The 15,167-nt window shown below is 44.0% G+C and overlaps 1 protein-coding gene across 1 annotated transcript in view; it reads right to left on the minus strand.

The window, feature by feature from the left end:
* Window positions 1-9,629: 9,629 nt before the first annotated feature.
* LOC141172138 (galactoside alpha-(1,2)-fucosyltransferase 2-like) overlaps window positions 9,630-15,167 on the minus strand; it is a 32,018-nt gene continuing 26,480 nt past the window's right edge. The window contains exon 2 of the mRNA XM_073656004.1: window positions 9,630-14,029. Within this exon, the coding sequence (XP_073512105.1) occupies window positions 13,033-14,001 (969 nt within the window). The 5' untranslated portion in view covers window positions 14,002-14,029 and the 3' untranslated portion in view covers window positions 9,630-13,032. The remainder of the gene's footprint in view (window positions 14,030-15,167) is intronic.

Here is a 15,167-nt window from a genome sequence, read left to right on the forward strand (position 1 = left end):
TCCCATCGTGGGCCTGGCTCCCCAATGGCGCCAAAAGTGCCGACCGCTCCCTCCAGCAGAGACTGTCTGCATAGTAGTGTCCGTCAAGACGGATGGGACGTCCCAAGGAGTGCCCGTCAACCAGCCGCCCTGGAGCCGCCCCAAAAGGAGGAGAAGCAGACCGCACCCTGCAGCAGAGATGGACGCAGCCCGAGAACCACCATCTGTCGCTGGTCCACCAGCTGCAACCTCCCTCACTATGGAGGGAATGCACCTGACCGTGGAGGAGGCCGAGTTCCTCCGTGGCGAGACGCAGGACCTGACCCGCCGAGTCGAGGAGGCCCAGCGGATGGGGGTCGCCGCGTGGAGAGAGGACCTGCTGGGGAAGCTTGCAGCCCGATGCCAGAACACGTCGTGCCCCACCAGCAATGCCCCAGCCCTGGCAGAGAAAGAGGAGTCCCAGGAGGCCGCGTGCAGCCCCAGAGTGGGTAAGGAAGAACCCCTGTCCCGGGCGCGGAGTGCGCCGATTTACTCCTGGACTTCCTACCGTCACCTCCATCCCCGGGCGCCACCGTTTGGGAGCAGTTACTGGCCCCGGAACCCAAGGCCCAAGTTGCCGCAGAATCTGGAGGCCTACTTTCCCTTCTGTTCCCGGAGCCAGCCAGTCCTGCCCTCACCTGGGTGTATTCGCATTCACACCCGGACTGGTCCGCGAAGAAGGAGGACCAACAGCGGCTCCCGTTAATGCCGTTGCCAGCACCCGGTTGCCTGCCCAGGATGAGAAGAGTTTGTCTGGGACAACCAGGGGGGGGGATCTCTAGTGTGACACTGGAGTCTGGACTTCCTTGTAAATAGTTTGCACCTATTGAGGTGCCCCCTATTGGCTTTATACAATACATCTGTCCTCATGCTGCTGAACTAGCACTTTCTACAGTATTTTCTACATGCATAATGCCTTTATATATTTATACAATATATATCTTGCAACGTTAAGAGTCTCGAAACCTCCCATAAAGGGAAGATTGTTTTATTGTTTACAGAAGCATTTAAAATTCTGAATGTCTGTACCAATACTTTGCTCTATTGCAGCCCGCGGACGTGCTGTGTTTCACCAGGGGGGAATGTGGTGCCCCTGAGGGTTCAGTTGCCACAGGGGTACTGCACCTCAGATAGAGGTGTGGTATCTCCTCTTCCAGGTAAGGATGGAGCATCTCTCAGGACCCCACTTCACCACTCAACACTACACCACTCCTGTCCTGCAGGGGGCCTATATGCACCAGTGTGCTGCCCAGTTCCGGGATAGAGGAGATGGGGGAGGGACCAAAGATAGGGGGAACCATGTAGTGGGTGAGGGTGGAGGACACACTTTTAAGAAACACTTATAGATTCATATATATCCAACGGCCATCTTTACTTCAAGGTCTTTGATTGTGGTCTTCTGTCAGGGTCCAGCAAGAGTCTGTAGCTGGCGGAAGGTTCGCGGTCCTCGTACTCTGGCCTTGAGACGAGGAGCGGGTCAGAGTTAACCACTGTCTCTACCCGGTCAAGGTCCTGACCTAAGAAGGCCTTGGAGGGGAGCAGAGGAGATAGGCTCCACAGGCAAAAGGATCCCAGGGGGATACGGATGGAGCGGAGTCGCCACCTGTATTCTTTATTCTGGCTTAGTCAAAGGGATTCCTGCTGCAAGAGGGGTGACCGGCCCCCGATATCTGACTTTGTTACTTCACGTCTCAGTCAGAAAAGCCCGGAGGCTTAGTGGATCCCAGGGGGATACGGACGGAGCGGAGTCGCCACCTGTATCTCTCACACTGCGTTTATCCAGTGGGACCCGGCCTTACACCACGTTCGAACCACACACAGTCAGGAGAAGACTTAGTGGGAGAACTTACCAAGGAGAGGAACACACACCAGAGGGGTCTCGACAGGTGCTCCTGATCTACCTGGGAAGTGCTGAACCCCATTCCCGGTGGCCGCAGTACGCCGTGTTTAGCAGAGAGAAACTTTGCGGCTAAAGTTCATCTAAAGTGAGTAAAGACCCGGATGACTTCACACACCGCCTCAGCCTGTTATTTCCTGCGCGGCACAGCACCCACCATCCCTTCTCACACTGCCCTGAGGCCTACCCCACCTGTGGGGAGTAGTTCCAACCAAGCTGCCAGAACATCAGCCTCAGAGGCTGTATGGAGCAGCATCATATGGGGCCAATATACTGTATGGAGCAACATGGGGCCAATATACTGTATGGAGCAGCATCATATGGGGCCAATATACTGTATGGAGCAACATTACATGGGGCCCATAATTCTGTATGGATATGGTCACTGTATCACCTGTAAATACCTGTATTACAGCATATATAGGTACTCTGTATATGCTGTAATGTCACCGGTGATCACTGTATTACCTGTACACTATATACAGGGCTCCTGTGTATAATGTCACCGGTGATCCCTGTATTACCTGTACACTGACACTATATACAGAGCTCCTGTGTATAATGTCACCAGTGATAATATTAGTGGTATTAGTATTGTGTTTTTTATTAATGATCACTATTGTATTATTCGGTCACTATGAGGTTATATATGATCTGGTCATGGTGTGGAGGTATTTGTTCCTTGTATGTGGTATTATTCGGTCACTGTGGTGGTAATACATGGTCTGGTCATGGTGTGACGGTATTATTCGGTCACTATGTGGTGGTAATATATGATCTGGTCATGATGTGACAGTATTATTCAGTCTCTATGTGGTCTGGTCATGGTGTGATGGTATTGTTCAGTCACTATGTGGAGGTAATATGTGGTCTTGTCATGGTGTGACTGTATTAATCGCCTGTATGTGGTATTCGGTCACTATGTGGTCTCGTCATAGTGTGGCGGTATCTGTTCCTTGTTTGTGGTATTATTAGGTCACTATGTGGTGGTAATATGTGGTCTGGTCACGGTGTGGTGGTATTTATCCCTTGTATGTGGTGGTATTGCTGTTGGTATAGTGGATTGTGTTGTGTATGGCGGCCATTTGTTCTGTCTGATATCAATAAGGGGAAGATTCTTGATTTCCAATAGAGATTAAATGATTGGATGTTTAACCCTTCTCTGTCCTGTGACTATTAAACAGTAGCAAATATGCACTTACAGGTGTTCTATGGTGAAAACAAATAATCACCTATCCTATCACCTATCACATGTTCAGTATTTGGTCAGTATATTACATCAGTATTTATAAGCTAAAACCAGTAGAGGGTGATAAATACAGAAGTGGTGACGTGTTTCTATTATACTTTTCCTCCGACTGTTCCACTCCTGATTTTGGTTTACAAATACTGATGTAAAATACTGACCAAATACTGAACGTGGCCAAAGGATAAATGATAAGTTATTGATTGGTGGGGGTCAATCTGCAGAATGTGGAGCTTTTATCCCCATTAGTATGGAGCGGCATGTGCGTCTCGACCATTTATCCATTCATTATCTAAGGGGCTGCACTTGACTTTTTCTGGAAGCCCCCAAAGAGGATGAATGGAGCTGCGGTCAGACATCCCACCTGCCGCTTCATTTTAAAATGGGGATACAAATTCCCCATTCTTCCGATTGGTGCGGTTTCCAATGCTTGGATTCCACCGATCATTAAGTTATCACCTATCTTACCTGTGGATCGCTGGTGATTTGTTTTCATCAAAGAACCCTTTAATGCAAACTACCGTAATTCGGGAATTGGATGTTTCGCCCCCAGCAGTTCGCCCCCAGCAATTCGCCCCCAGGTACATTTCGCCCCCGCACATTTCGTCCCCAGCATCGAAATGATAGGGGCGAAATGTGCGGGGGCGAAATGTACCTGGGGGCGAACTGATGGGGGCGAACTGCTGGGGGAAAATAGCCCTGGGGCGAACTGCTGGGGGCGAAACTTCCTATTACCCTGTAATTCTGTGTACATCCCAGTTATATTATGTGCACAGCAGAGGTGAAGGAGCCGCCTGTGTTTTACAGTCGATGCTCCACTATATCGGGAATAATGGCTATAACGGGTAATTGCATATAGATGTAGGGTGGGCCCCTACAGTCAATTTTCCCTGTGGGCCCCAGACACCCCAGTCCGACCCTGTTCCAGGGTGTATTGCAATCCCTCCTTTCAAGTTTTGATAGGCCTTGCACAGGTTTCACCAGTCTAGGAGCCCCACTCCTTACAAATGAGAGCAAAGTTCAGAAATCTCATGCACACAATATCTTTTTTTCCCTGACTGAAATGAAAAAAGGCTGCATTTTTGAAAGAAAGAGCAAGTCAATTCTTTCAGCATTTTTGCAGCATTTTTTTCACTATTGAAAGCAATGAGAAGCAAAAACGCTATGTGTGAACATAGCTTAAGGGGTGGAGGGGGCGATTTTTCTCTCTCTTTAATTTTGCCTTATGTACAAATCATTATAAAGGAAAGAATGTTTCCTGACCTTTTTTCCTATTAAAGCAGCTTAATTTTTGTTTGTATGTTTTATTGTCAGTCCATAAAAGTGGCGTAATACTCTGACAACGTTGTTCCCAGCAGCAACCTGGGAGTCAGAGGTGCGTCCAGGCATCTTCCCCCTGCTGTTCCCATTCCATTTGAGCACTTTTTCCATACATTTCAGCGATTTTACTGCCCCCGAGACCTCCTTGGAGGGTCTGCCGGAAAAATCCTTGTGTTTCCCATTGATTTCCATTATACTCGTTACTCAAGAAGAGCACCCGAGCAGCCCGACGTGCTCGAGTACCCAAGCATTTTAGTGCTCGCTCATCACTAATGTCTAGACTACTCCAACAGTGTACATTAGAGTTTATTACTTATGGTTTGATTTACAATTTTTTACTCGTCTGTCCTTGCTCCTTCTCCTTCCACTAGCTCTATCTGTTTCTCGGCCTGTTGGATTGCCGAGACTGTGACATGCCTCTCTGACATCACAAGACTCTAGCAGCCATGGGACACCAGTATTTCAGGAAGGGGTGTACATGCCACTATCGTGGACCTCTTCTGACTTGACAAAGCCTATTCAACTAAAGTGTTGGGCAGCTTTGCAATACTACTGTCACCTCTATTGTGGACTCTGTGACAAACCCAGCTCTGCTACATTACAGGTCGAACAGTTCTGAGACATTAAATTCTGTTACAAGCTCAGCTCTGCTAAATCTGTAAGTGAAATCTGCCAGCTCTGTATTGGATTCTGTTACAAACTTAGCTCTGCTATATCACTGAGTTAACCCTGCTACTTCGTTGGGCAAGCTCTGGCACTGAACCTACTGTGGTTCCTCAATACTACGTTAAACCTGCTACTTCGTTGGACCTGCTTTGCTCTAGAACCTTCTGTGCAACTCTACCTTACTACTTTGCGGATTACAACTCTGGTCGTCCAGCCAGAACAGTCTCCCTTTTTGCAATGGGACCAGCCAGCTGCACCGGCACCATCTGTCCGTGCTGAATAATAACTGCTAATCTGGATCCACTTGAAATTACCAATTAGATCATTGAGGGTCCTAGATGGTGGACCTTCCCTAATTTCAAGTGTAGAGATGGCAAATGCAAACTCTGGGTGGAAAGTAAAAACTACAATCTTGTCACAGTTGATTTAAAGGAGATTAGATATTGTTTGTTTAACTGAGTCATTCATCAAGTAGCTTGTTCATATCAAGAGTTCATATCACCAGCAATTTGTATTTCCGAGGCTGCAAAACCTGAAAAACTGGTGCTAAAGTTTCAAAAGACTAATATGTTTCATTTGTGCTCATTGCCTTTACATAATGGTTGTTATTATACCAACTAGATGGTGGCCCGATTCTAACGCATCGGGTATTCTAGCATATGTCTCCCGACCCTCCTTTATAATGCCTGATGCAGGAAGTTACATCCCCCGTATATAATACCCCATGCAGGATGTCACATCCCCCGCATATAATGCCCCATGCAGGAAGTCACATCCCCCGTATATAATACCCCATGCAGGATGTCACATCCCCCGTATATAATGCCCCATGCAGGATGTCACATCCCCCGTATATAATACCCCATGCAGGATGTCACATCCCCCGCATATAATGCCCCATGCAGGAAGTCACATCCCCCGTATATAATACCCCATGCAGGAAGTCACATCCCCCGCATATAATGCCCCATGCAGGAAGTCACATCCCCCGTATATAATACCCCATGCAGGAAGTCACATCCCCCGTATATAATACCCCATGCAGGAAGTCACATCCCCTGCATATAATGCCCCATGCAGGAAGTCACATCCCCCGTATATAATACCCCATGCAGGAAGTCACATCCCCCGCATATAATGCCCCATGCAGGAAGTCACATCCCCCGTATATAATACCCCATGCAGGAAGTCACATCCCCCGTATATAATGCCCCATGCAGGATGTCACCTCTCCCCCATATAATGCCCCATGTAGGATGTGACCTCTCCCCCCATATAATGCCCCATGCAGGATGTGACCTCTCCCCCCGTATAATGCCCCATGCAGGATGTCACCTCTCCCCCATATAATGCCCCATGTAGGATGTCACCTCTCCCCCCCATATAATGCCCCATGCAGGAAGTCATATCCCCTGTATATCCATCCCCCCATAGTGCCCCATGCAGGTCCCCTATGGCCCCATACAAAAAAAAAAATCCAATACTCACCTCCCTTCTCAGCTGCTTCTCTGGACTCCAGCGTAGCCGGCATGTTGACGCTGTGCACTGTGACCGGTCAGGAGAGAGCGCGGTGTAAAGACGTCACCGCGCCCCCTTACCTGAGACGTCACAGAGCATCAGCGGAAGACACAGGAGCTGCTGCGGAGGCACGGGGAGGGTTAAGTATGACGCCGGTGCCGGGGTCCTGATCGAGCGGGGGGAGGGACGGGAGGAGAGGGGAGGGACGGGTGGAGAGGAGAGGGGAGGGGAGAGGAGGGGAGGGGAGGGGTAAGTATGACGCCGGGTGCTGGGGTCCTGATCGAGCGGGGGGAGGGACGGGAGGAGAGGGGAGAGGAAAGGAGAGGAGAGGAGGGGAGAGGAGGGGCGTCACACTTGTACTCGGGAGATAAGCGGCCGTAGCCTCTGATATCCCGACGATAGCCGCATGTAGGTCAGCGGCGCCTGCGGTCGGGGGACTTATGCTGCGAGTAGCCGGCTGCATCTCCCGGCTGCATCGCCGCTGACCTCCGTGCCGCACATGACCCGCTAACGGCCGCCATGTTTTTCAGAAATGCCGCATCGCTGATTGGCCGCGGCCAGACCAATCAGCGACCCGGGATTTCCAGGACAGACAGACAGACAGAAAGACAGACAGACAGAAAGACAGACAGACAGACGGGATAAGACAATTATATAGTAGATTAAAGTTCTCTGCCAGGAGGAACTAAACATTTCTCCTTCTGTCAATGAGGCCTAAGGCGTAACGTTTCTCCTTGTGGAGAGTGACAAGCCAGGCCTGGCATGTCTGAGTGAGGAGACTTATAAGCCATGCACGCTCCTCTGGGAAATTAAATATGCAAATTGTTTCTTCAGAGAAGAAGAGAACTAGAACTGCATAGCGCCACCTATTAGAAGCAGCGATCCTAAATGTCAATATCGACTTTTTAATATGACTTAGGATAGAAGGCAAAAAAGAATCGCAATTTGAAGACACAGTGTTTCGGGGTGTTGCCCCTCATTAGTATGAGATCTGGTTTGGCTAGGTGAGAGGCACTGGACTCGGTTCTAAGGGGTAACGTTTCTCCTTGTGGAGAGGAACAAGCCAAGCCTGGCATGTCAGAGTGAGGAGACTTATAAGCCATGCATGCTCCTCTGGCCGCTGTAAATTAGGCCAATATACCAGGCACTAAAGAGTGCCATATTTTGTAATGTGTCCTGGTGTTGAGAAATAAGATGTCTATCTATCTGTTGTAATAATGCTGCTCACTTGGGAGTGATCTGAGGTATCACAGGAACCGTTTCTATTTAAAATCCGGCTGGTTTATTTCAGTTCTCATAAACCACATCACAGGAAAACTTAAATACAGCCTTTCCGACACCAAGTGAACATAAAATAACTAGTCCATACAATAGTGCTGTTAGCCTTCCGGCTTAGAGTCCAGCTTCTTAGTCCTTTAGCAAAGGCACTCAATCCAGGAGATCTGCACACCTCCTTAAACACACAGACATGTATGAGACAACCAGCTCTCATTTTATCAAGTGAACCACACCCAAGGGTGGAGATATGGTGAGCAGCCATTCAGCTGCTCATAATCAACCTGTCATGGCCGATTAACCCCCTTTTGTCCTAGCATTACTCCAGGCTTATTTTCCATCCACTATGTGTCTAACAGCCACCTTACATTTTCTATCTCTATCTATCTATCTATCTATCTATCTATCTATCTATCTATCTATCTATCTATCACATATCTTTTATCTATCTATGACTCTATAAAGGGTCTTTGCAAAGTTTGAAAACCTTTAACATATAAAAATCATTATTTTCTGCTAGACATTTTATTCCGGTACATGTCACATGTACAGCACATGGATGATGCACACGTACACATGGACGGCACACGGACACTGAACACTGATAACACTGGTACTGTTTTTTCCAGTATTGGTATCATCAGTACGTGTGAAGTGCGATTATGGCGATACCAAAGTTGGATAGTTATTTTTATTTAAGCAATGAAAAAAAAATTGAGAAATTGGTTAAAAAAAAAAAAATTGGCCTATGTGAGACACATAATGTTTTCATTGTTTTGTCATTGGAGCTCATTTTTTTGTGTGGCGAGCTGCCGTTTTTTATTGACACTAGTTTGTGGTTTGATTGCTTTTTGTTGCATCTTTTTATGGAGGAGTGGTGACCAAAAAAACTGCAATTCTGGCGCTTTGATTTTTTTTTCTCTTCTCTGTTTATTTTACAGGTTAACTAATTTACTATTTTTATAGGATGTGACAATATCAAATATGTCTATTTTGTTCTATTTCTTTATTTTTAAATGGGGAGGAAGTGGAGTGATTTTCATTATTTTATATTTTTATTGTTTAAAAAAATATATTTCTTTTTTTAGTCTACTTATAGTACTTCAACCTGGCATTGTATGATAGCTTGTTCTTTATTGTATAATACTCCAGTATTGGAGTGTAGTGTGAAAATAACATTCTCCTATGAATCCCAGCCACTGGTCAGACTTCACAGGGGGATGGTATGTATCAACAGGGTCCTTTAACAGGCCTTATCCTGTTATGATAGCCCATTGCCATCCTGCTATCGCGTTGCGGTAGGGGTCGATGGGAGTCAGTGTGCGCTCACGTAATTTAAATACCACATATGTAATTATTCTCCAGGTGGTATGCGCTCCCGGAACACAGTAGTTGGATGCGGTGATATATTAAATAACCAAATTTTATTAACATAGCATTGTGTTTTACCAAGGCTTTAACTCTTTCACTCCCATATTATCAAGAGCTTTACAAGCATAGAGGTATAAACATTAAAAACTAATCTGAATGAATCCAATAAAAAAAAACAAAAAAAAATTCCAATGTCATGTATAAAATTCATATCTCAGTAAAAAACTTTTATTTATTTATTTTTTTTACATTTTTTTTTCTTCCTTTCTACTCAACAGTTACTGCTTATATATTTATTTTATTCTTATCCTTTATGTGTTTAAATTCTTTTCCTTTTTTTTCCTTTTCTCTCCCTTTCCTTTTCCAAAAACTTTTTAAAAACTTAAAAAAAAAAAACTCCTATAAAAAATGTTTCCCTTTTTTTTCCCCTTTTCCTTTCCCCCTTATCCTTCCCTTCCTTCCCTTTCTCTCTTCCCCTTTCTTCTCCCTTTTTCCCCTTTAAAAAATAAATAAATAAAAAATTTACAAAATAAATATAGGTGGTGGGTTTTTCTATTCTATTCTCTCCTACCTTTTTCATTTATCTCTTTTCCTTTTTAGCTAAACCCCTTCTACCACATCATTTAGCCCATCAGGATATAATGTTCTTAATCGAAAGATCCAAAAGGATTCTTTCCGGTTAAGCATTTGTATTCTATTTAAACACTTTGAACTTATTTGTTCAATTGGGGTGACAATAACATTAAATTGTTTATTATGTTTTAAACATAGGTGTCTAGATAGACTATGTTCTAATATTCCATTTTTGGCATTGTGCCTGTGACCATTCATGCGGGCACGCAAGGGTTGTGTTATGCGGCCCACATATTGTAGTCCACAGGCACAGGTAATCACATATATGACATAGTCCTTATCACATGTTAGATTCTGTGTGATTTCATACATCTCTCCAGTGCTGTAGGATGTAATGGATCTGCTATTATGTCCAATGATGTTACAACTACAGCATTTCTTAGAATCACATCTATACACCCCTGGTTTTACATCCATATGGTTTTTAGAGAATTTTTTCTCTGTGTTAGTTTTTGTCCCTCGTTCGATGTTTTTCTGAGGTTGCTTGGTGCTATTAACTGTATGACCCCTGCAAAAAGTAATCCCGGGCTTCTCTGGTATACAATTTAAATACCGCTGTCCGTGACTGTCAGCGCCTTTTAAATGATTAAACATCAGTGATCGGAGCTGGCTCCAGTCGCTGCTGTTGCGATCAGATGCTGACTGTGTAACACAGTGGGCATTTGAAAGGTATGGTGCAGGCTCAGCTCCACTCAATACATGGGGAACAGAAATAGAACGTACTATTACATTGTATGTTATGAAGAGGTTAAAATTTGTATTTTGTGCATTTTAGATGTGTTGATTTTTTTTTTACTTTGTAAACCTTAATAAACACATTTCAACTACAAAACAAAGGAGTGCAGAAACGGAAAAAGCCTATTGCAATTCACTTTGGAATTATCCAAGGATATCAAGTAATAGCCAAAACAACATATTAACAAAATAGAATAGAATAGATTATGTCCCAAAAAAGGTGAAAATACAACCACTGCGAATAATCAAGACATTTGTATTAGAAAATAGACAAAAAAATAATACTAAAAATAAAATGAATATAAAAAAATAAATAAAAAACAGGGAGAAAAAGGGAGACGGGAAGGGAGTAAAAAAGAGAAGGAAAGAAACTTAGGCAGAGAGACAGTAAAATTGTCTCATAGAAAATATTAGTGCCCTAGAAAGTAATAATGTCTCCTGTTTGCCCCTTTAACAGTTATAATATCTTGAGTGTAATTACTCTATGTCTGGAGTTTTTATAGATTTGCAATAAACAAGGAACTTTACGAGGACCCCATGCTGGTTGTACCTTCCTTTTTTTTACATACCTCGAGTGCCCCTTTCAAGTAATAATGTTCTTGATGCCCCAACACAGTATGATGGCCCCACAGCCCGTCACACACAGTATGATGCCCCCTCAGCACACTATAATATAGTAGGATGGCCCCAAAGCTCGTCACACACAGTATGATACCCCCTACACATAGTTTAATGCCCCACAGCCTCCCACACATCATAAGGGCTCTCACAGCCCTCCACACACAGTATCATACCCCCTCGACACAGTATAATATAGTATGATGGCCCCACAGCTCGTCACACACAGTATGATACATATAGTTTAATGCCCCTTTTGTCCCCTAACATACCATAATGGCTCCCACAGCCTTCCCACAGCAAAATGGCTTTCACAGCCCTCCACACACAGTATAATATCCCCTCAACTCAGTATAAGATAGTATGATGGCCACACAGTACCATAACCCTCCACACAATTTAATGCCCTGTTGTCCACCTACACAGTATAATGGCCCCACACACAGTGTGATGTCCCCTCAACACAGTATAATATGGTATCTAATGGAAATTTAAGCATAGTTGGACCAACCTCTTAGTTTGGAGTCCACTGTGCCATGTTGATGAGTTAGCTTGGTGACACATACAGTAACTACACATTTGAGCCATGGATGGCAGTCATCAGTTCCAAATGGAATTCTAGAGTTGGAAAGGATGATGCTGGTCCGAGCCACACCCCTGAGGAGTCTATACAGTAGTCTTTGCTGTGAGCCTGGTCAGTACGGGGGATTCGGTCACAAATAATCAAGTCTCAGCAACTCAATATAAAAGTCCTAAATATATACATATGTGGCAATCATTATATTGTAAGCTGGCATGCCATGCTATTAATATAGAGAGTCATTCTAAGGCCACAGCCCCACTATCAGTATTCGGTCAGTATTTTTTCTCAAGAGTGGGAGCCAAAACCAGGAGTGGGTGATAAATGCAGAATTGGTGACTTGTATCTATTATACCTTTTCTCTGATTGTTCCTCATCTGGTTTTGGCTCCCACTCTTGAGAAAAAATACTGACCAAATACTGACCAAATACCGATAGTGGGGCCGTGGCCGTAAAAGGCAAATTGGATATTAGGTTTGCTCCCTTGTGTAGGATCGTAAAGGATCAGGGTGTATAAAATGTATAAAGGATATATACTACAAACATTGGTAGTGCAAAAATAGGCACAACACTAGAAATAGCTTGCCTGGGATAGATAGCAGCGGGTGTGGGCTGCTGTTCCATGGGATTGTAGTCTTCTGATGCTAGTTGTCATCGGGATTTGGAGGTATTGCAGGGGAGTAAAACAATGATAATATGCAATCCAGAAACAAGAGCTGCACAGGAAGAGGAGTTGCAGAGATAAAAAATATATTTTATGTAGAGGTATTAAAAAACAATGCATTTCAGTGACGGACTGAAACGCGTTGTTTTTTAACACCTTTTAATAAAATTTATTTTTTATCTGTACATATTCTCTCCCTGTGCAGCCACTGTTTCTGGATTGTATATTAATGGCTTATTTTCTCTCCCTAGAAAGTCATTCTAATATACTTAATGCTCGAACGTTAATAGCGCAGTGTGTTCGTGGCGTTGTACGTTTAAAGAGCAGTTCGGGGATGACAATATGATGATTCCTACATCTATACAAAAAAATATGTAAAGGGTTGAGACCAGCACACCAAGAAATGATCATGAGTCCATGACACCAAGAAGTCCTCTCGAGACTTTGCAGACATAGATCATAGCTCCTACTATTACCCCATTTCACAAGCATCATTTTTTGTTTTCCAAAAGTGGAGAGAGATCTGCAGGAATACCAATCCATTCTGGCAGAAAAGCAGAAGAATACTTAAAAATATTTAGATAAGGAGAATCTGGTAACGTGAAGTTTGTTAGGTAAATCGTTTCACCTCCAACCAAATATGCAGCCCAGTATCCAAATGTCCCAATGGTCATGATGGTGTGGTTACAATGAGCCAAGAGGGCAAAATCACGGGCAGGAGACCCTTCTTGACCATCTCCAGCAAAGTGGACGTCACCTAGTGAATGATCAATGTTTTTCTTACACCAGTCCATCCCGTTACTGGTCACCAGAAAAAGAGGGTTGTCATACTTTCGTCTGAAATAGTCCATGGCTTGTTGGAGGTAATTTTTGTCCGCCACTACTCCTCTCCTTTTCTTAGGCATCACCTCTACATAATCTCCCCTACGAACATGGACCCCAACATAAGTCACGTTAGTCTTAGGCCCTTTCAATTTTTCTAAGAATGAATTTGCCTCCTTTTTGATACTATCGTGGAAAGTGAACTCTCGTAGAATCTCTTCTCTTATGTGATGATAGAAGGTCCATGAACATGGTGTCCCAAAAAGTTTCACGTATTGTCCTGAGATGTTTAGATATTCTGGGGACATCCAATCCTTTAGTGTATATTCCGTCCATTTGATGGAGTCAGCAACTTCTTGAGGGATAACAGGCAATGATATCTTAAAAATATTCCCAAGTTCACTTTGCATCTGGGGTAAAACATGGGCTTGATGATCATTGAGCTTGGCCAGGGCGTAAAGGACAGCATATTCTCCCATCTTGTTTCCTAAACGTGCGCTGGGATGCGCAGTCCATATTACTGCATTATTTCTAGTTTTGGTCGATATATGTCTTCTGTTGACATGATGGAAGTATGAGATAATCACAGTGATCAAAATCACCAAAATGGCAAATATTCTTGATAAAGAGGCTCTCATGGTGGGTTACATAACAGAAACTGAACTCCTAGAAAATAAAATGGTGAAAAAGTTAGTAGAGAGCAATAATGGCCAAACGCACACTTGCCATCAGTCCAAGTTTAGCAAAATCATGGCTAAAAACTATTTGGGGTTCTTCGGCATGTATTAGAGGTCCCCAATTTTTCCTTCTATGTGTTCAGTGTGCAAACAATCAGTTTTTATTTTAATAGAGGTAATTTGTCAGCAGGGTTTTGCTCTGTAATCTGAAAACAGCATGATGTAGGGGCAAAGACCCTGATTCCAGTGATGTGTCACTTACTAGGCTGCATTCTGTAGTTTTAATACAATCAGTGTTTTATCAGCAGGAGATTATCACTGCAGGATTAGGTGTCACGTGCAAGGCAGTCCAGCTAATCTGTGTAACCCCGCCCCCATCACTGATTGGCAGCTTGCTGTCAAAGTGCATGGCACAAGGGAAGCTGCCAATCAGGGATGTGGGCGGGCTTATACACAGCTCACATCTACAGTAGATAAAACAGGGATTCTATCAAAACTACACCAAGCAGCCCGGTAAGTGACACATCGCTGGAATCAGAGTCTCTGCCTCTACATCATTCTGCTCTCAAATTCCATAGCAAAACTCTGCCGACAGATTCTTTTTAAAGAGATACTAAATTTCTAAATACTGAAGGTCAGTTTTTATGTACAGGACTAGAATTCTGGAAATGTTTTAAGAAGTTCATGTATAAATGGCGGCACATGGTTAAATGACATTACCACAGGGTCAGTACGATTATATATTTTTTAGATTTACGATTTTTGCACAATAAAAACAGTTTCAAAACATTACTTCTCTCCACATTCCAAGACACATAGCATTGTTTTTATTCCATTATTGTGTTAAAGGGGTTGTCCAGACTTGGTGCTGACGTCTGCAGTCACTCTATGTAACTGCAGACTTATGAATCCTCACATCACGCACAGTGCACACTGTCAGGATTCTTTGGTGCAGGCAGATGTCTGACCATAAGTACAGTATGTGACTTGGAAACATGTTATCACATGCCGACTAGACATGCACTGCCTTGCTTAATACAAGTGAACTGAGCGAGGCCGGGCATGTCTAGTCGGGATGTGGCTGGGAGTATGCAGATTGCATATTTGCAGTGAAAGTATCTGCTAAC

The sequence above is a fragment of the Phyllobates terribilis genome, unplaced genomic scaffold (genome assembly GCF_046119375.1).
Source record: "Phyllobates terribilis strain yellow unplaced genomic scaffold, ASM4611937v1 Scaffold_12__6_contigs__length_324123572, whole genome shotgun sequence".
Lineage (NCBI taxonomy): Eukaryota > Metazoa > Chordata > Amphibia > Anura > Dendrobatidae > Phyllobates > Phyllobates terribilis.